The sequence below is a fragment of the Phacochoerus africanus genome, chromosome X (assembly GCF_016906955.1).
Source record: "Phacochoerus africanus isolate WHEZ1 chromosome X, ROS_Pafr_v1, whole genome shotgun sequence".
NCBI lineage: Eukaryota > Metazoa > Chordata > Mammalia > Artiodactyla > Suidae > Phacochoerus > Phacochoerus africanus.
The window spans coordinates 61,733,192-61,753,156 of NC_062560.1; the positions used below are offsets into that span (position 1 = coordinate 61,733,192).

The following is a 19,965-nucleotide window of genomic DNA, read 5'->3' on the forward strand; positions in this document are numbered from 1 at the left end:
GAGGCATATGGAGGTTCACAGGCTAGGGGTCAAATCGGAGCTGTAGCCACCGGCCTACGCCAGAGCCACAGCAACGTGGGATCCGAGCTGCGTCTGCAACCCACACCACAGCTCACGGCAACGCCGAATCGTTAACCCACTGAGCAAGGGCAGGGACCGAACCTGCAACCTCATGGTTCCTAGTCGGAATCCTTAACCACTGCGCCATGATGGGAACTCCAGGGTTCACTCTTGATATTGTACTTTCTGTGGGTTTTGACATATGTATAATGACATGTATCTACCATAATAGTATCTTAGTTCTTTCTTTAAAGAGTGCTTAAAGAGGCATTCTGAACAATTTATAGATAGATTGAAATGCTGAAATTTGCTTCAGAGTAATTTGGGAAGAGTGTGAAAGTTGACATAAGTGAAACAGGATTGATTATATTGATCATCAAAGCTGAGTAATAGGTACATGGGAGTTCATTATATTAGTGTCTCTGTTTTTTGTATGTGTTTGAAATTTTCCACTTCCAAAAGTAGAACAAGAGTCCACATTATGGAGTTCTCTTGTGGCACAACAGGTTAAGGATCTGGCATTGTCATCGCAGTGGCTCAAGTCACTGCTGTGGAGCAGGTTCGATCCCTAGCTCAGGAACTTTCACATGCCATGAGTGCAGCCAGGGGGGAAATAAAATCCACGTTAGAGCAGAAGCATGATTTTGGGGTTTTAGGATAATAGGACACCACTGCTCATGACGATGCAGATATCTAGAACTTAGGTCTGCAAAGGTAATGGCATTCTCTTTTTTCATTTATAGGGCCTGAAAGTCAGTATACTAAGACTGCTCAGGAGATTGTGAATGTCTGTTACCAGACATTGACTGAGGTAGGTGGTAAAGAGGAGGTCCCCTTGGGATCTAGCTTTCTGGAATCCCTTTGTTCCCTTGAGTGATTAGGAGGCCTTCTTTGCCTATCCTACCTGAAGACAGATTTTTTTGTTTGCTCTTTTTTACAACTTTTGTATCCCCAGTGCCTAAAATACATGTTGAATAAATTCACTAATTTTCTTTATTTCTTAGTATGATGAGCATTTGACTCAACTTGAGAAGGATATTTGTACAGCTAAAGAAGCAGCTTTGGAGGAAGCAGAATTAGAAAGCTTGGACCCAATGACCCCAGGGCCCTACACACCTCAGGTGAGTCTGAGGACTAGGAACCTCCTTTTATAGTTTTCTTATTGGTTTGGGAAATTGGGAGCATGTTAACAGATGTATTTACTGAGTTACCCTTCTTCTCTGTCCTTCCTCTTCATATGCCTTTCGTGTGCTTTCTTGTCTTCTCAAAGGCTAAGGTGAGTGAGGGCCATGGGTCTTGGTGGCCTGGTTCAATCCAGAAAAGGCAGGTGTGGGATGAATGAATGGGTGGGGTCTTAGTTGTTCAGTCATTATTTAGGAATACCAGATTCCTGACTACCATGGCCAGAGGCATCTTCGTAAGTCTCTGGAGCCCCCTCGCCCCATGCATTGGGGTTCTAGGACATCCCTGGATTATAGACATGGCACATTCCTATGCCTTATAGATGCCTGATTACTCATTATCTGTGAGGTATCTCAGTGTAACTCAGATGTCACCTGTTTTCCTGGATTGATTTCCCTCTCCCTATAAATGAAGAAAGGTAATGTTTATAATGTTCTTATGTTTACATGTCAAAGACTAGAGAGCAAGATTAGTAAGAAATGTTTAGTCTTTCTGATCTAACCCTTGAATATACTAAGTATATTTCATCTATACTATGCTCTGAGAGGATTGGCATATTTGAAGAATAGGACTTAGCAGAATGTGGCTGTATTAGAGGTACTGTGGTCAAGTGGAAAGTACATGAAATTTGTCATAAAACAGTCCGGGTTTGAGTCTTAGCTCTGCTGCTATCTAGCTTTGTGACCTTGCAAGTTAACCTCTAATTCAATTTCCTTTTCTCTAAAATGTACTTTTTAAGATTGCTGTGAACAGTAAACAAGGTCATTTGCCTAGCACATAATAGATACTCAGTAAATGTTTATTTCTTTATCTGTATGAAAGTCGTCTACAGCATTCTCAGAGGCCCTTTCAAATTTAACAAAATATTTTAATGCAAATTTCTCCCACTTCTTGCTGGAAAACTTTTTTTCATTTTGCTCAGGTTTCACTCTGAACTAATAATGCAACCTATGTGATCTCTGTTGGATAATTGCTGTCTGTATCTCATTCATGCACTCTCCCTATATATCTTTTACTCTTTCACCCCAAAACCTAGGTCACTGAGGGGCCAAGTGTAAAGAACCCTAAGATATTTGTTCCAGGCCCTGAACAAGGAAAGGCTCTTGGCGTGTGGGGGCAGATTGGGTCAAGGGGTCTTGGGTGAGTGATGTTTCTCAGGAAGGTCCTATTTGCTAATACACCCACAGCTTCCACAAGGCCCTTTCTGGTAAGTTCAAGCCTGGGTTTTAGCCATCATTCCTCAGAAGAGTCTAACCACTGAGTGGTACATAGTAGCTGGTCTGTGACAGCCTAAGCTAGCCCTTTGGTGAGTCAGAGCTTTAGACCCAGAAGTCATCTTCCTTTCTTCCCTTCTGCTCTCACACTGTCTCAAATAGTTGAGGAAAACCTAGCAACTGTTCTTCCTCCTAAGCAGTAGCTGTTGTTTGGTGCAGTTAGAGGATCTCCTATGAAGAGTAGGGTGTAGATGGAGCCTCTTCGTTATTCCAGTTCACCCTCTCATTGCCTTCCCTCATCTGTATGCTTTAAAATAGTAATTAAGCCCAATTAATTACCTCTAAAACTGAGGAAGATGCACATGAGTGATTGTCATTACTATTCTCAAACCAAAATGCTATTAAAGTGTGTTTGCCTAAGTTTAACCTGTCATAATACAGCTTTGGTTGTGTAGAAACATGATAGTAGTCATCCTTTACTTCCAACTCTAAATGGTGGTAATCAATAATGTAATTTCACTCAACTGTTTCTACCCAGCTTATGTTGCATCATATATTCAGCTTAACACTTTTATCTAAAATTGCTTTGCATTTTCCCACATGGCCTTTCACTCCCTGATTTTCTCTTCTGTTCCACAACTAGTTTATCTGCACTTTGTAATGCTTTGAATTCTGCTCGCTCTCCAAAATGCTGTTCTCAGTCTTTTTTTTTTGTCTTTTTGTCTTTTTTTGTTGTTGTTGTTATTGTTGCTATTTCTTGGGCCGCTCCCGCGGCATATGGAGGTTCCCAGGCTAGGGGTCGAATCGGAGCTGTAGCCACCGGCCTACGCCAGGGCCACAGCAACGCGGGATCCGAGCCGCGTCTGCAACCTACACCACAGCTCACGGCAATGCTGGATCGTTAACCCACTGAGCAAGGGCAGGGACCGAACCCGCAACCTCATGGTTCCTAGTCGGATTCGTTAACCACTGCGCCACGACGGGAACTCCTGTTCTCAGTCTTTTTTATTTTACTTAAACAACAACAAAGTAACACATATGTGGGGTTTTTTGTTGACAAAAGTAACGTTCATTGGGACAAATTGGAAAATATATAGAATAAATATGTTACCTAAAATCAAGTCCACCACTCAGAAAAAACCAAGTACTATGAACATTTTGGTGTGCTTCCTTCATATTTGTAATATGTGTATGTGTGCATGTATAGACATATTTTAAAGTGAAATTGGTCAATATGCTTTTGTGTCTTGTTTTCACTTCATGTTATAAGCATTTTATTTCTTTTAAATTTTTTATTAGAGTGTTGATTAACAGTGCTGTGCCAATTTCTGCTATGCATCAAAGAGACTCAGTCATACATTTATACACATTCTTTTTTTTATATTATTTGCTGTCACGGTCTATCCCAGGAGATTGGATATAGGTCCCTGTGCTGTACAGTAGGACTTTTTTTTTTCTTTTTAGGGCCACACCCGCAGCATATGGAAGTTCCCAGGCTAGGGGTCAAATTGGAGCTATAGTTGCCAGCCTACACCATAGCCACAGCAACACGGGATCTGAGCTGCGTCTACAATCTACACCACAGCTCATGGCAATGCCAGATCCTTAACCCACTGAGGGAGGCCATAGGTCAAACTTGCATCCTCATGGATAGTAGTCAGGTTCGTTACTGCTGAGCCACAACAGGAACTTCATGTATGGTAGGACTTTATTGTCTGTCCATTCTAAATATAATAGTTTGCATCTACTAACCCCAGACTCTCACTCCCCCACTCCCCACAAGTCTCTTCTCTATGTCTTTGAATCTCTTTCTGTTTTGTTGATAGTTCATTTGTGCCATATTTTATATTCCATATATAAGTGATACCATACGGTATTTGTCCTTCTCTTTCTGACTTACTTCACTTAGTATGGTAATCTACTTGCATCCACATTGCTGCCAGTGGCATTATTTTGTTCTTTTTATAGCTGAGTAGAACATTTTATTTCATTAAATACTCTGAAAACTTTTTTTTTTGGTCACACCCACAGCATGCAGAAGTTCCCAGGCCAGGGATTGAACCTGTGCCACAGCAGTGACAAAGCCAGATCCTTAACCAGCGGAACCACCCAGAAACTCCTGAAAACATTTTTTCTTTTTTCTTTTTTTTGTCTTTTTGCTATTTCTTGGGCCGCTCCCGCGGCATATGGAGGTTCCCAGGCTAGGGGTTAAATCGGAGCTGCAGCCACCAGCCTACACCAGAGCCACAGCAACGAGGGATCCGAGCCGCGTCTGCAACCTACACCACAGCTCACGGCAACGCCAGATCATTAACCCACTGAACAAGGGCAGGGACCGAACCTGCAACCTCATGGTTCCTAGTTGGATTCGTTAACCACTGCGCCACGACGGAAACTCCTGAAAACATTTTTTAATAGCTGCATGATATTTCTATCCTCAGCAGCTTTTTAGAAAACTCTTTCCTACTTTTCCAGCCTGTTCTTTTTTAGTCCCTCCTACCCTCCTTTCACTGAATAGTCTATTTGCTATATCCCTGTTCTCTTCAGGAGAGGGAAGAGGGAAGGGAACTATAATTTATTTGAGTGTGAAGCATCTAGATAAGGAGCATAAACACATCTCTTAATTCTCCCAACAGCCTTGTGAGGTTGACATTATCGTCCATGTTTTACAATTGAGAAAACTAAGGCTTAGAGAAAGTAATTCGTTGAAGTTACTTAGCTAGCAAATGGTGGAGCCAGGACTCAAATCCAAGGCAGTTTACTCCAAGTCCATGGTTCTTCATGATGCCATTTTGCCTCTTTGCATCCTCTGGTGAGCTCATAAGCTATTACCCTATTCCATGCTCTTATTGAAATTGAAATTTCTTTATCCCATTTTCTGTTAGATGTCTCTAAACCAAACACTCAAAATAGCACTGATAAGAAGCCCTGGGCCTAAAAGCAATCAGACAAGGCTTAGAAAAACTAAGTTATTGACCAGAAAGGCTGGTAGGACATAGAATTGCCCCATAGCTTTCCTGCTTTTCTGCTTCAGGCTTCTGATCATATACATTAGATGCCTATCTGCTATAATGAGCAACATTTGTTGGATTCCCACAATCATATCCATGAAGCTATGTCAAAACTATGTTTTCTCTTTAAATGGATTGTCTGCATGACCTTTTTGCAGTGAATGTTCTGAAAGAGTTCTCTGTGTGTCTTACTCCCTTTACTAAGTAGAAGCTAAGTTGTGTGATTTGTGCCACAGCCTCCTGATTTGTATGATACCAACACATCCCTCAGTATGTCTCGAGATGCCTCTGTATTTCAAGATGAGAGCAATATGTCTGTCCTGGATATTCCCACTGCCACTCCAGAAAAGCAGGTGACACAGGTAACATGTTCTTTTTCTCTTTGTGAGATTGGTGGTGTGCTTGGGGGTGGGGGATGGAGGAGTGATGGTAGTAATGGTATTAAAGTTGATGATTGGACCCCTTGGCCCTGGGAATGAAGGCCTGGAAATGCGATTTCAAGGTGGGATGGTGGCAAGTCTCATGACTGGCATTATCTTCTATCTTTCACCATGGGCAGAGTGTCAGGCACTGCAGAACTTAAGGGATGGCACAAGTGTGAAAAGTGTGTGAGTTATCAGAGCAACCTGACAGGTGACTAAAAAGACCAACTGCATTCAGAGACGAAGTTCAAAATAATTGCTCCGCTACTTTACTGTATATGTGTTATCTAAATTAAAGTTATTTATAAAATTAAATTTTTTAATTGGCCTTTTCTAGAGGTATCAGCAGATACTCCTAATCTGAAGCCAGAAATCTTATCAGCTTTGGTAGAGAGTGCAAAACCCAGGAGGGCTTTTCTGTCCCAGAGTCCGAAAAAGCTAGGGAAAGCTTGGGTTAGAAAGGAAGAGTCTCCTTGTGATGATACAGCAAGAGTAGGTCAATGAGCTTCCTTTTCTTTGGTGATTTCCAAAGAATGAATGGGGGAAAATGCACATGCCTTAAGCTGTGTAAACAGCCCCCACTAGCTGTGGGCTTGGCTGGGATATCAGGGAGGAGCATCTGTCCTGGGTGAGAGCCCTTGGTTAACTCCTCCTACTGGCACGTCCCTCAATGATGTGCTATTTGTGTTCCTTACTCAGATGCGCCAGGGCCGAGGTAGGCTGGGCGAGGAAGACTCTGATGTAGATATTGAAGGGTATGATGATGAGGAGGAGGATGGGAAACCTAAGACTCCAGCCCCAGTGAGTATGCTTGCAGAAAGCCTATGGTTACATTATACCCTTGTATGGTAGGAACCCCCAATAGTACAGGGCAGGCTAAATCCCAAGGCAATATCAAAGGGTCTCCATAGTGAGGCACAGCCTGACTAATCCTTGGGACCAGCTAAACAAATCTATCCACCAGAATTACTTCAAGTTCTTGTGAGGCAGCAAGGGGAGGCTGGTGGTGGCGTCTGGTCTTTTACTTGGTTGATTGACTGTACTTAGATCCTCAACTGATCTCATTCAGGAGGGTGAAGATGCAGATGGTGATCTTGCAGATGAAGAAGGAACTGTGCAACAGCCTCAAGCCAGTGTCCTGTATGAGGATTTGCTTATGTCCGAAGGAGAAGATGATGAGGAAGATGCTGGGAGTGACGAAGAAGGAGATAACCCTTTCTCTGGTACATATCTTACCATAGTGTCCTCAGGACTTAGTAGGAAGTTCTGGGTCACATATGCTGTTACCAGAAGCTGCTCTTTTTTTGGGGGGGTGGTTAGGGCCGTACCCACAGCATATGGAAGTTCCCAGGCTAGGGGTCTTATTGGAATTATAGCTGCCGGCCTACACCACAGCCACAGCAACGCAGGATTTGAGCCTTGTCTGCGACCTACACCACAGCTTACAGCAATGCCAGATCTTTTCACCCACTGAGCAAGCCAGGGATCAAACCCGCACCCTCATAGATACTAGTTAGGTTCGTCACTGCTGAGCCAGGACAGGAACTCCAGAAGCCACTCTTTATTGAAGTCCCATTAATAGACCTCAGGGTACTAAGCACTCTCACTCATAGGGTGGTCAAATTCATTAGTCTTAGAAGAGGTGAAGAAATACAACGTAGGAGGTACGAAAGATGACAGTCAAAAAGGCAGTGCTGGGAAGTCCCTTGTGGCTCAGTGGGTTGGGGATCTAGCATTGTCACTGCTATGGTGCAGGTTCAATCCCTGACCTGAAAACTTCCACATGCCGCAGGTGCGGCCAAAAAAAAACCAAAACAAAACAAAAAGGCAGTGCTGAAGCAGCAGCTTTAATTTGAATACTTGACAGAAATGAGAAAAGTGTATAGGAAAGGAAAAAATTAAGAAAAAAAGTCCTGCTTTGGGATGTGGATTAATGGCAGTGGCAGGCGGGAAATGTAGAAGGAGATGAAAGGAAAAAAACGGATTGCATTGAAATGGAAAAAGGAAATTTTTTTAAAAATTTATCAAAGTATAGTTGATTTACAATGTTGTGATAATTTCTGCTATACAACACAGTGATTCGGTTATACGTGTACACACATTTCAGATTCTTTTCCCATAGATTACCATAGAATATTGGGTAGAGTTCTCTAGGAAATGGGGGGGAGGGGTTGTTTGTTTTTTTAGGTCTCCACCCAAGGCGGAGGCATACGGAAGTTCCCAGGCTAGGGGTCGAATCAGAGCTACAGCTGCCGGCCTACACCACAGCCACAGTAACGCTGGACCCCTGACACACTGAGGGAGGCCAGGGATGGAACCTGCATCCTAATGGATACTAGTCGGATTTGTTTCCACTGCACCACAATGAGAACTCCTGGAAATGTTTTTTTAATTCACTTTTCAAACTACAGATCTTGTCAGTGTTGACCCTAGGCAATCCTCTGAGGTGAGGAGTCCAGGCAGGATGCCTGTGTAAATGCATGGGATTAACTAGTTCTAGAAGACTAAGCCAGAGATATTAATTCTGTTAAGCTTATCTCAGGATCTGTCTCTTTTCACAGCTATCCAGCTGAGTGAAAGTGGAAGTGACTCTGATGTGGGATCTGGTGGGATAAGACCCAAACAGCCCCGCATGCTTCAGGAGAACACAAGGATGGGCATGGAAAATGAAGAAAGCATGATGTCCTATGAGGGAGACGGTGGGGAGGCTTCTCATGGTTTGGAGGATAGCAACATCAGGTAATGGGCAGCAACATGCTACAGGGCTGGGCAACTAAGAAAAGTGCCCAGCTATGTCAGAGGGCCCAGCATCAGATTACTTTCATCCGTCAAACATTGCCTGAGCACCTACTAGGGCCAGGCACTATGCTAGGCCCTTGGGGATACACAGAGGATCAAGACATACCCTGCCCTTGAGGAGCTCACAGTTTAGTGGAAGATACTGATACAAACACAGTCATTACAAATACAGTGTGATAAGTGCTATATAGCATAAGTTAAATACAAAGTGCCAAGTTACCACTGAGGAGAGAGTGTCTCACTCTGCTTAATCAGGGAAACTTTCACAGATGGGAGAACATTTGGACTGGGCCTTACAAAATGAATAGGAGGCTACTATTTAGATGAGTGGCAGCAGGTGAGGAGATCTTTAAAGATGGAACAATATGTTCAAAGGCCCAGAGATATAACAAAGTATATTCCAGAGCAAAGGGAGGTTGTTTGGAGTTGTCACTCCAGAGGTAGCAAGGAATTGTATTATAGAGGACCTTAACTGGCATGCTAAGACACTTGGATTGTGGTTAATGAGAATCGTCACTCTTAAGGAAGAGAAAGTAACATCAAATTCATGTATATAATAACTCCAGGGCAATGATAAGGAATTCATCTAGGATCTGTTAGGAGTGGGGGCAAGGAAGGGACATATTCTAGAACTATTTAGAGGGTAGATCAATTGGATTTAGGAGGTAAGGAGATTAGATATGTTATGAAAGAGAATGTCACTGAGCTAGGAAAGAAGAAAAGGTATTAGATGGAGTGGGAAAGGAGGCAGAAAAATGAGTTTGTGATTTAAGGTACATATAATACATATAGCCAGAGGTATCCAGCAAGCAAAAATGCATCTTTATTCATCCATCAAATATTTATCACAAGTACAAAAGCATTTAGTCTAATGGGAAACCTAAAATAGACAAACAGTTAATGATCACAGTGCAGGAGTTCCCGTCGTGGCGCAGTGGTTAAGGAATCCGACTGGGAACCATGAGGTTGCGGGTTCGGTCCCTGCCCTTGCTCAGTGGGTTAACGATGCGGCGTTGCCGTGAGCTGTGGTGTAGGTTGCAGACGCGGCTCGGATCCCGCGTTGCTGTGGCTCTGGCGTAGGCAAGTGGCTACAGCTCCGATTCGACCCCTAGCCTGGGAACCTCCATATGCCGCGGGAGCGGCCCAAGAAATAGCAAAAAAAAAAAAAAAAAAAGATCACAGTGTAACGTGAAAAGTGCTGTGATAGGCAACCACAGAATTTTTCTGGATCTTGGGTAGGAGTAGGGTAGGGGAGGTAGATAGAGAAGGAAACTGAGCTGAATCAGAGCAGGAATTAGCTAGATGAAGGATGTGAAGGGCACTCCTGAGAGTAAGAACAGCATGTATTAAAGACATAGAGCCATGAAACATTTTGAGAGAATGCAAGCAGCTCAGTGTGGCTAGAACTTCTGTTCATGATCCATATGATAAAGACAATTTAAAGGGGTAGGTAAGGACCAAATCCTGAGGGGCTTGAGAGTTATGGGCAGACATTGAATGAGAGTAGTATGATCAGATGTGTATTTTGGAAAGCTTACCCTGGGTCCCAAAAGAGAGATGGACAAAAGACATGAATTAACAATTAACAAAAGAAGCGCAAACGGCCAATAAATATATGAAAAATTAGCTTCCCTAAGAATTAGAGAAATGCAATAAAACAGTGAAATGCAGTTTTTTACCTATAAGATGGGCAGCGATTAAAATGAATGATAATGCCCAGTGTTGGAAAAGGCGTGAGGAAAAAGACGTTGTGAAACGACGGTTTGGTAATGTAAATTGATAAAATAGGATGAGAAAGTACAGCAATTTATCATAAATCAGAAACTTTAAAAACGTTTATCTCCTTTAGCCCCCAAATTCCATATCTAGGAAGTTATTCCATGGGAATAGTAAAATACCTTCATCAAGATGTTTGTACAAGGATGTTTATCACATCATCGTTTCTAGTGGGTAAAGACAGCTTAAATGTCCTAGTGAGAGACTGTGAAATAAATCATGTTACAGCTAAACAGTGGACTACCATGCAGCTATTAAGACGATACTATAGATGTATGTTTATTGACATGGAAAGATGTTCATTATAAACATTAGTGAAAAAGCAGATTCCTGGGAGTTCCTGTCATGGCGCAGTGGTTAACGAATCCGACTAGGAACCATGAGGTTGCGGGTTCGGTCCCTGCCCTTGCTCAGTGGGTTAAGGATCCAGCGTTGCCGTGAGCTGTGGTGTAGGTTGCAGACGTGGCTCGGATCCTGCATTGCTGTGGCTCTGGCGTAGGCCCGTGGCTACAGCTCCGATTCAGCCCCTAGCCTGGGAACCTCCATATGCCGTGGGAGTGGCCCAAGAAATAGCTAAAAAGACAAAAAATTAAAAAAAAAAAAAAAGCAGATTCCTGAAGAGTATATAGAGTATTTTGTAAATAAAGAAAAATGGTTAAGCATCAAAGTGAAGTACGTAGAAAAAAAAATTGGAAGGTCTTATACCAAAAAATTATCTCTGGGTGATAGTTATTGGTGATTTTTTTTCTTTTTTTCTGGTGTATATTCTTATTTTTTTTAAACCAGTGAACATACATTACTTGTGTGAATTTTTTTAAGTAAAAGTAAGAATAAACAAACAAACAAAAAATAAAGAGCACTCTGGCAGAAATGTGAAGAATTAATTGGGAAAGAGCAAGGCTGGAGACATGAAGTGGTACAGGCCAGAGATCACAAAGGACTAAGCCAAGGCAGGTGGAGTTGGGCTGCAAAGGAGGGGAAAGTAACAGGATATATTGAAGAGGTAGAATCATCAGAACTGTTGACTAATTGGATATGTAGATGAGTGAGGCTGTGAGTGGTAGATGAAACTATGAGGCTCTCAGAGCATTTATGGTCATGTAAGCTGGCAGTGTGTTGTTCATGTGTAGGGGAGTCTTTCATGCAGGTTCTTGCATATATGAAGCTGGCAAGTTGATGTTTTTGAACAGGATTATTTTTCTCTCAGGGACCTGTAGAACAGTCCAGAACCAGTCATTTTAGTGTCCAGGGGAGGTGAGATGGGCTGATCCCTTGGTGGCACTGAGAACGGGACTGGTCAGCTAGAGGATGGTGTCCGAGCTTGAGAGATGACATGTTTCTCTTCTCAGTTATGGGAGCTATGAGGAGCCTGATCCCAAGTCGAACACCCAAGACACCAGCTTCAGCAGCATCGGTGGGTATGAGGTATCAGAGGAGGAAGAAGATGAGGAGGAGGAAGAGCAGCGCTCTGGGCCGAGTGTACTAAGCCAGGTCCACCTGTCAGAGGACGAGGAGGACAGTGAGGATTTCCACTCCATTGCTGGGGACAGTGACTTGGACTCTGATGAATGAGGCTTCCGTTGGGCCTCCTTGGTCAGCCTTCCCTGTTCTCCAGCCTAGTGGTTCACTTTCTCCCCTCTCCCCATTTGTTTATATTTGTACAGTGTCTGATCCTGAAATCACCAGAAAAACTAACACCTTAGGCTTTAAAAAAATAGTGCGTAAATGATAATAAATCGCCTCTCCTGATCATCCTGGGGCAATGCCACCCTTTGATTTAAAAGGAAGCAACCCCCTTCCCTCACCACTAAGAAAAAGAGAGCAATCCCCTCCCTCCCCAGTGCCCTCCTTTAACTTCCTTTGTTGCTCTTGGTAACATTTTTTTTTTTTCCTGTGGAAGGAGGAGAAATTATGAAAAAACTAATAACTTTATGTCCTCTTGATGTATTAGAAAATTTCCAAACATGGTATCATCTCAGTTTTCTAATTTGCAGGTTGGAACAGGTGACAGTCCCCTGCTGGGACAGAGAATTGGGTTCTGATAGACTCTGTGCCACACTAAAAACATAAACCTGGTGGACAAACCACCCATTGTTTTATTTATTTATTTGATAATACAATGCCTTGTTCCTAAATGGATTGGAGGCAAATGACTCTAAATTTTTGAAACAGCCTATATATCAGAAATGATATGTTGCCATGTAAATGTGTTCTGTCCCTTCCCCCCCCCCCCAGGGAAATGGTAGGGGAATGGTAAGTTCTTTAGGGCAAAGACTGTGTCTTCTGTTTTCTTTTTATGATTAGGCTATGGTTCTGTGCAGAGTAGGTACTCAGCGAATGTTTCTGGAATCATAACATTCTCAACAGATTTGTTATTGAGCATCTGCTTCATGATAAGTACTCTGTCAGATCCTTGGGATGCAAAATTAAATAAGACACATTCCTTTTACCCAAAGATCTCACCATCAAGTTGGGGGAGGGGGAGTGGAATTCAAAACATGTTAATAAATCATTACAGTACTGTGAGATAAATGCAATTAAGAAGTTTAGATATAAAGTATAGGGGAAAATAGAGGAGCGATCATGTCTGAAAAAGTCAGGGAAGTCTTCTTGGAGGTAATTTTTAAGCTGATGGTTGAAGAATTAAGTAGTAGGAGCTTGCCAGAGGAAAAGTCCAGGCAGAGTGTAACATGAAGTGAAAAGGCCGAACTCTAGAAATGGCAGAGTGTGTTCCTAGTTTGTTTGTTTGTTTGTTTGTACCTGCCTTGTTCCAGAAAGGATTTAAGATGGTTTATGTTCCAGTCTTTCAATGCTGGAATGGCTAGAGATGAGACTGAAAGATGGACAGGAAGTATATCATCAAGAGCTTTGAATTTGATGCTAATAATACGTGTGAATTTTATATTATGAGAAATGAGGCGCTCTGGTGGCCTGATATAATCAGATTTATGTTTTAGAATTTTTCTGTATATTGAATGAAGAAAAAGAATTGAATCATATGTAACAAGTGTGATCCCATTTTTTGTAAATGACAAAACCATGTGTGTATATTTATATGTGTTTATATATACTTGTATATGCAAAGGAAAAGGTCTGAAAGGATATACGCAAAACTGTTCACAGTGATGACCTCTGGGGAATGGGCTTGGAGGGGAGGGAGCTATATGCTTGTTTGTATGCTGGGTGGGCATTGTGCTTTTATTTCTGCATTGTTTGAATTTTTTATAAGAATGTATTATTTTTGTAATAAAAAATTAAAAATTCCAGCAATAGTGTGGAGAATGGTTTGGAGGGGGGCAAATTTAATTTAAGTAGGAGTAACAGATCCTGAAACTAGGGCTGTGGCATTAAGATGGGGAGGAAGGGGATGAATTTGAGAGATCTTTTTTTTTATTTTTTATTTTTTTTATTACTCAAATGAATTTATCACATCTGTATTGAGAGATCTTTAGAGGGTAGAGTCAACAGGACTTGACCAGTTGGCATTTGGGGGTGGAGAAGGAAGAATGGAAAGTGGCTTCCAGAATTTGGTTTAGGAGAGTGGATCGGTACATGGTATTCATTCCTTCATTCATTTGTTCCTTCAGTATTTATCAAGCAGTGTGCTAGATGCCGATACAGAAGTAAGGTGTAGTTTCTGACTGCAAGGCACAAGTTTTGGAGTTCCTATCATGGCTCAGCGAGAACAAATCTCACTAGTATCCATGAGGACACAGGTTCAACCCCTGGCCTCACTCAGTGGGTTAAGGACCCAGCGTTGCCGTGAGCTGTGGTGTAGGCCAGTGACTACAGCTCTGATTCGACCCCTAGCCTGGGAACTTCCATATGCCATGGGTGCGGCCCTGAAAAGAAAAAAAGTTTAATAAAAAATGATTGTTGGAGCTCCCCGGTGGCTCAGTGGGTTGAGGTCCAGCATTGTCACTTCTGTAGCTCAGGTTGCTGCTGTGGCATGGGTTCCAACCCTCCTGGCCCAGGAACTTTCACATGCTGTGAGCATGGCTCCCCCAAAAGTGATCATTGCAATAAATATTTGTGAGATTTCATGGTGATAGGAAGAAGTTACCAACTCTGCTGCTGTGGAGTAAGGATGAGAAGGACCCTTGATAGATAGACAGATCATGAAGAGTAGGAAGGAGTTTGCTGGGGGAGGGGTGGAGAGGGGAAGAGGGCATTCTAGGCAGAGGGAACAGAATGGTGAGGGGCGTGAATCTACGAGATCTGTTCATGAGATAACAAATAGTTTTGGATGGATAGAATATAAGAAGCATATGCAGGGAGTTCCCGTTGTGGAGCAGTGGTTAACGAATCCGACTAGGAACCATGAGGTTGCAGGTTTGGTCCCTGCCCTTGCTCAGTGGGTTAACGATCCGGCGTTGCCGTGAGCTGTGGTGTAGGTTGCAGACTCGGCTCGGATCCCGCGTTGCTGTGGCTCTGGCGTAGGCAAGTGGCTACAGCTCCGATTCGACCCCTAGCCTGGGAACCTCCATATGCCGTGGGAGCGGTCCAAAGAAATAGCAAAGACAAAAAAAAAAAAAAAAAGCATATGCAGTGTAGTGAGATTTTGAGAGAGATTACTGGCACAGTGTGAAAATGGATGGCCAGGTGAGAGATGATGGAGACTTAAACTGGCTGAGGCATTGGGAGTAGGGGTGGAATAAAAGGTACATCTTGGTGATTGATTGGATAATGGAAGGGAAAAAAAAGTGGAACCTAGGTTTCTGGCTTAGGTGATTGGGTGATGCCATTCACTGAACAAATTGAGTGTGGAAGTTACAAGAAATAGCTAAGTTCAGTTGGGAACATGTATGTTTAAAGTATGATAGGTAGATAAAGTTCAGGATTTGTGCAAATGTGGAATAGGTGAGATCACTCAGGAAGCATGGGTAGAGTCAGAAGAGCATGGAGGGCAGAATGCTGGTGAAGACCAACGTTTAGGGCTGGTCAGAAATAGAAGGAAAACTTGAAGAGTGATTATTTCTTAAACCAAGGAAGGAGTTTTAAGGAAAAAAGAAGGCTTAGCATATATACCACAGTAAAGCCTGAGAGAGAGCCTTCGGGTTTGGTAATTAAGAGGTCTCCTGGTGACCTTAGCTAGTAAAAGCAATTTTAGAACAGTGAGATTGAAAGCCAGCTAGCAGCAGAGTGAGGAACAGAGGGAAGATGAGAAAGTGACAATAGGGATCAGAGTACTCTTTCAAGAAGCTAAGCTGGGAGGAATAAAAGATGAAGAGTCTCTTTTTTTTGCCATACCCCAGGCATGCAAAAGTTACCTGAGCCACAGTAGTGACACCACCAGATCATTAACCTACTGAGCCACCAGGGAACTCCAAAGAAAAAGAGTCTTAAGATGGAAAATAAATAAGTATGCTTACATAGGCTTAGGGGAGAAAGGGATCGAGAAGGAGGAGTTGGGAAGAAAGCAAGAAAAGATAATTGTTGGAAAAACCTCTGTGAAAACAGAAAGGAATGTTAGCATAGGTAGCATTTCCTCCCATGGGAGAAGAGATCTTTTCCAGAGACTAAGAAGGAAGGACGGAGTTACAGATCAGTGTATGGATGAGAGAGATAGGAAGTTGGAGGGGTTCAGACTTTATAGCTTCTGTTTCCTCTGTGAAATAGGTAAAATCATCCTTGTGAGTAAAGTGAAAATGGGATGGGAGTTTGAATTAAAGTGTTGAACTACTGAGGGAGATAATGGAAAACAGGAAACCATCTCGTGTCCTTCAGTAGACAGGTTGAATTACGACACATCCAGTCAGTGAAAAAATATGCAGCTGTTAAAAAAAAAAATGAAGAGGGAGTACCCATTGTGGCTCAGTGGGTTAAGAACCTGACTAGTATCCGTGAGGATATTTGTTTGATCTCTGGCCTTGCTCAGTGAGATAAGGATCCAGTGTTGCCACAAACTGTGGTATAGGTCTTAGAAGCCGCTTGGATCTGGTGGCATTGCTATAGCTGTGACTAGGCCTGCAACTGCAGCTCTGATTTGACCCTTAGCCTGGGAACTTCTGTATGTCTCAGGTGCAGTCCTAAAAGAACACAAAACAAAAGAATGAGGAAAATTTATCTGTGCTATTATTGAAAGACATTTTTGAAAAAATAAGTCATAGAATAGTGGGTGGCATTTGATCTCATTTATTAAGGGGACAGAGGGGACGTAAATCCATATTTTCATACCTGGAGATTTGGCAAGATGTACTTCAAACTGTTAACCCTCTAGGAGTGAGGTAGGCGGGGAAGAGGGTACTTTCTTTTCACTATAAACCCTTCTATTAACGTTGAAGTGTTTTCCTCGTATTCTTTTTTTTAATGGTCACTGAGGGGAATGGGGGCTGGAACTGACTAGGGATCCATAAAAGGATTGCTAGGTGTTGAATGCATAAACGAGACCATCCAAAATGGTACCAATTTACTATATTGTGTGGTTTTTCTCCAAAGGTCTTCAGCCACACAGCTGTCAGGGTATAGAAGCAGAAAAGGTAAAGCAGTTTGGGGTGAAGACCTGGATATAAGAGATAGATTGGCCAATTTCCTTTCAATAACCATTTCTTGACAACTCTGTACCAAGCACTGAGTTGGGTGCTACGAATACAGTGCTGGAGATGGACAGGTCCACACAAGAGTGTAATAAGTGAAATAACAAAAACAGTGTCCTATAAGCTACAGAGGAGGACGTGTAACCCCAACTTTGGAACTAAGGGAGATAGGCCTCCCCAGAGATGAAGGCATTAAGGGGCAGGGAATGAGTATCATTCCAGGGCGAGAAAATAGGATGTACAAAGAGCATGTGACTAAACAGTTAGGGGTGGGCAGAGCATTGTGAACACGGAAGGGACTGACAAAAGCTGAAACTAAAATTAGCCAGAGTCCAGATCATGGAGAGCTCTATATGCTTGGCTAAAGAATCTGAACTTAGGCGTTCCTTTTGTGGCTTAGTAGTTAACGAACCCAACTAGTATCCATGATGGTTTGATCCCTGGCCTTGCTCAGGATCCGGCGTTGCTGTGAGCTGTGGTATAGGCTGGGAGCTACAACTCCGATTCTACCCCTAGTCTGGGAACCTCCATATGCCACGGGCTTGGCCCTAAAAAGATTTTTAAAAAAGAAAAAAAGAGTCTGGACTTAATCCTAAAGGCAGTATGGGTCTATTGAAGAACTTGGATCACTTTAGCAGCAGTTTGGAATATGGATCGTAGAATAGGACTGGAGGTGGTTGTGGCAGTCTTTTAGGTAAGGTATGAGTCAGTTGTAAGGCAGGAACAATGGGCAAAGATTGGAGGGAATTGAGGAGGTAGAATGTACAAGTGACTGATGAACTGTGAGGGATATTTCAGTCTATTAGTCAAGAAATATTGACCAAGCCTAATGAGTGCCAGGCATTATTCTTGGTGCTCCAAATACAGCAGTGAATAGAACATACCCCCTTCCTTCAAAGACTTTTAGATCTAGTGGGGGAGGAAGACAATAAACAAGTGAATGGGAGTGAAAGAAGTATTCTGGAAAAAAAAGTACTCCAAAGACAAAACAAAGTGATATGAGAAGGTATGGGATGAGGGTTCTATTTAATTAATGGTCAAGGAAGACCTTGCTGAGTAGCTGTCATTGGTGTATAAATATGTATGTATTACTGTGATAAAGTTAAAACATTTTTAAAATTTTGAAAAAGCAATAAAAGAACAATAAAAGGTACTTTTTTTTTTTTTTGGTCTTTTTAGGGCCACACCCTCGGCATATGGAGGTTCCCAGGTTAGGGATTGAATTAGAGCTGTAACTGCTAGCCTGTGCCACAGCCACAGCAGCGCAGGATCCAAGCTGTGTCTGCAACCTACACCACAGCCCATGGCAACGCTGGATCCTTAACCCACTGAGCAAGGCCAGGGATCAAACCTGCCTCCTCATGGATACTAATCATATTTGTTTCTGCTGAGCCATCATGGGAACTCCCAAAGGGTACTTTGAAAGACTGGCTGGAGAAGTATGAGGAAACCAGGATACACTGTTTCGAGGGAAGACAAAAGAGAATTTCAAAGAATGGAGTGGTCAGCAATGTCCAGTATTTGCAGAAAGGTCAATCAGATAAGAACTGAAATTTGTCACTTGGATTTGGCAGTTGGTGAGCCTAGTGAAAACAGTTTCTGTTGCATGGTATGTGCAGAAACCAGATGGCACATGGGCTGAAGAATTAAACTGAGGAGTTCCCTGGTGGCTCAGTGGGTTAAGGATCTTGTGTTATCACTGCTGTGGCTCAGGTCACTGCTGTGGCACAGGTTTGATCCTGGCCGTAGAATTTCCACGTGCCGTAGGCATGGCCAAAAAAAAAAAAAAAATTGAATATGCAAAAGTAGAAACAGAGCTTGATTTGATTGAATAATAGCTATCATTCACTGTGCCAGCCTCTGTGCAGCGATCTTTTCTTACCCGACCTCATTTAATCCTGAACTGTTCAAACCTGAGTATGAGATAGGTATTATTATTCCCATTTTACAAATGAGGAAACCAGCTTAGGGGCACCAAGGGTAGAGAGATTAGCCTTGGACTGAAGAAGAGCCACCTTTAAATTAAGACCAGAAAGGAGTTCCCGCTGTGGTGCAACAGGATCAGTGGCATAGCTGCAGTGCCAGGATGCAAGTTCGACCCCAATCTGGCACAGTGTGTTAAAGGATCTAGTGTTGGTGCAGCTGTGACATAGGTACAGCTGCCACTTGGATCTGATCCCTAGCCCAGGAACTCCATATGCTGAAGGGTGGCCAAAAAAGGGAAAAAAATTAAGACCAGAAAGATGGGTATTGTATATATTAGAAGTGGTAGGAAGGAAACCATGCCTCTGGGCATTGTAGACCCTGGTAAGGAGTTTTGTCTTTATCCTAAAAGTACTGGGAAATTTTTCAGTGAGGGTGGGGTGGAGCTTGAGATGGTAACCTCAGTGTTGTGTTTCCAAAATCTCAGTTCCATATCATTGTAAAAATAGCCACCCCCCCTCCACTGGTAGTTTAAACTTCTTTTGCAATTCCATAGAGCCCTTGATATTATTATGGTATAAATATAATAATCTAACTTGTTTCCCCCTCTGACTTTGAAGACAAACCACTGGTGTGCTGATGAAAGAACATTGATTCCTCAGTCCCATTTCAGCCTTCTTGACTCAGAATGACTAGGGAAGACTGGTGGTTTGTCTATTTTGTACATGGCCCAAGTCATTCATTCATTCATTCATTCATTTATGTATGCCTTGCCTTCAGCATGCAGAAATTCCCAGGCCAGGGATTGAACTCCAGCCGCAGCAATGACCATCCTGGATCCTTAACCCTCCAGGCCACCAGGGAGTTCCTCCAAGTGATTCTTATTGAGAACTTTGGGAAACTGATTCAGAAACAGTCCTAAATTAATGCTCTCCTTTGTATCAGCTGTTCTTAAACTAGTGTACATCAAAATGGGAATAATTGTTGCTTATTGTAAATTTAAAGTCCTGGGCTTGGAATGTGCATTTCTCCACCCACCCCT

The 19,965-nt window shown here is 42.6% G+C and overlaps 1 protein-coding gene across 8 annotated transcripts in view; it reads left to right on the forward strand.

Annotated features, from left to right (window-relative positions):
- Positions 1-13,691, forward strand: part of TAF1 (TATA-box binding protein associated factor 1) — an 85,630-nt gene extending 71,939 nt beyond the window's left edge. For 4 of the 8 annotated variants that reach the window (XM_047765872.1, XM_047765871.1, XM_047765873.1 and 1 more), the window contains 7 exons: positions 804-871; positions 1,065-1,181; positions 5,704-5,829; positions 6,589-6,690; positions 6,959-7,112; positions 8,451-8,628; positions 11,814-13,691. In XM_047765872.1, coding sequence (XP_047621828.1) covers positions 804-871; positions 1,065-1,181; positions 5,704-5,829; positions 6,589-6,690; positions 6,959-7,112; positions 8,451-8,628; positions 11,814-12,036 — 968 coding nt within the window. In that variant the 3' untranslated portion in view covers positions 12,037-13,691. The remainder of the gene's footprint in view (positions 1-803; positions 872-1,064; positions 1,182-5,703; positions 5,830-6,588; positions 6,691-6,958; positions 7,113-8,450; positions 8,629-11,813) is intronic. The other 4 variants (XM_047765875.1, XM_047765876.1, XM_047765877.1 and 1 more) reach the window with 2 other exon arrangements.
- The last annotated feature ends 6,274 nt before the right edge of the window (positions 13,692-19,965 follow it).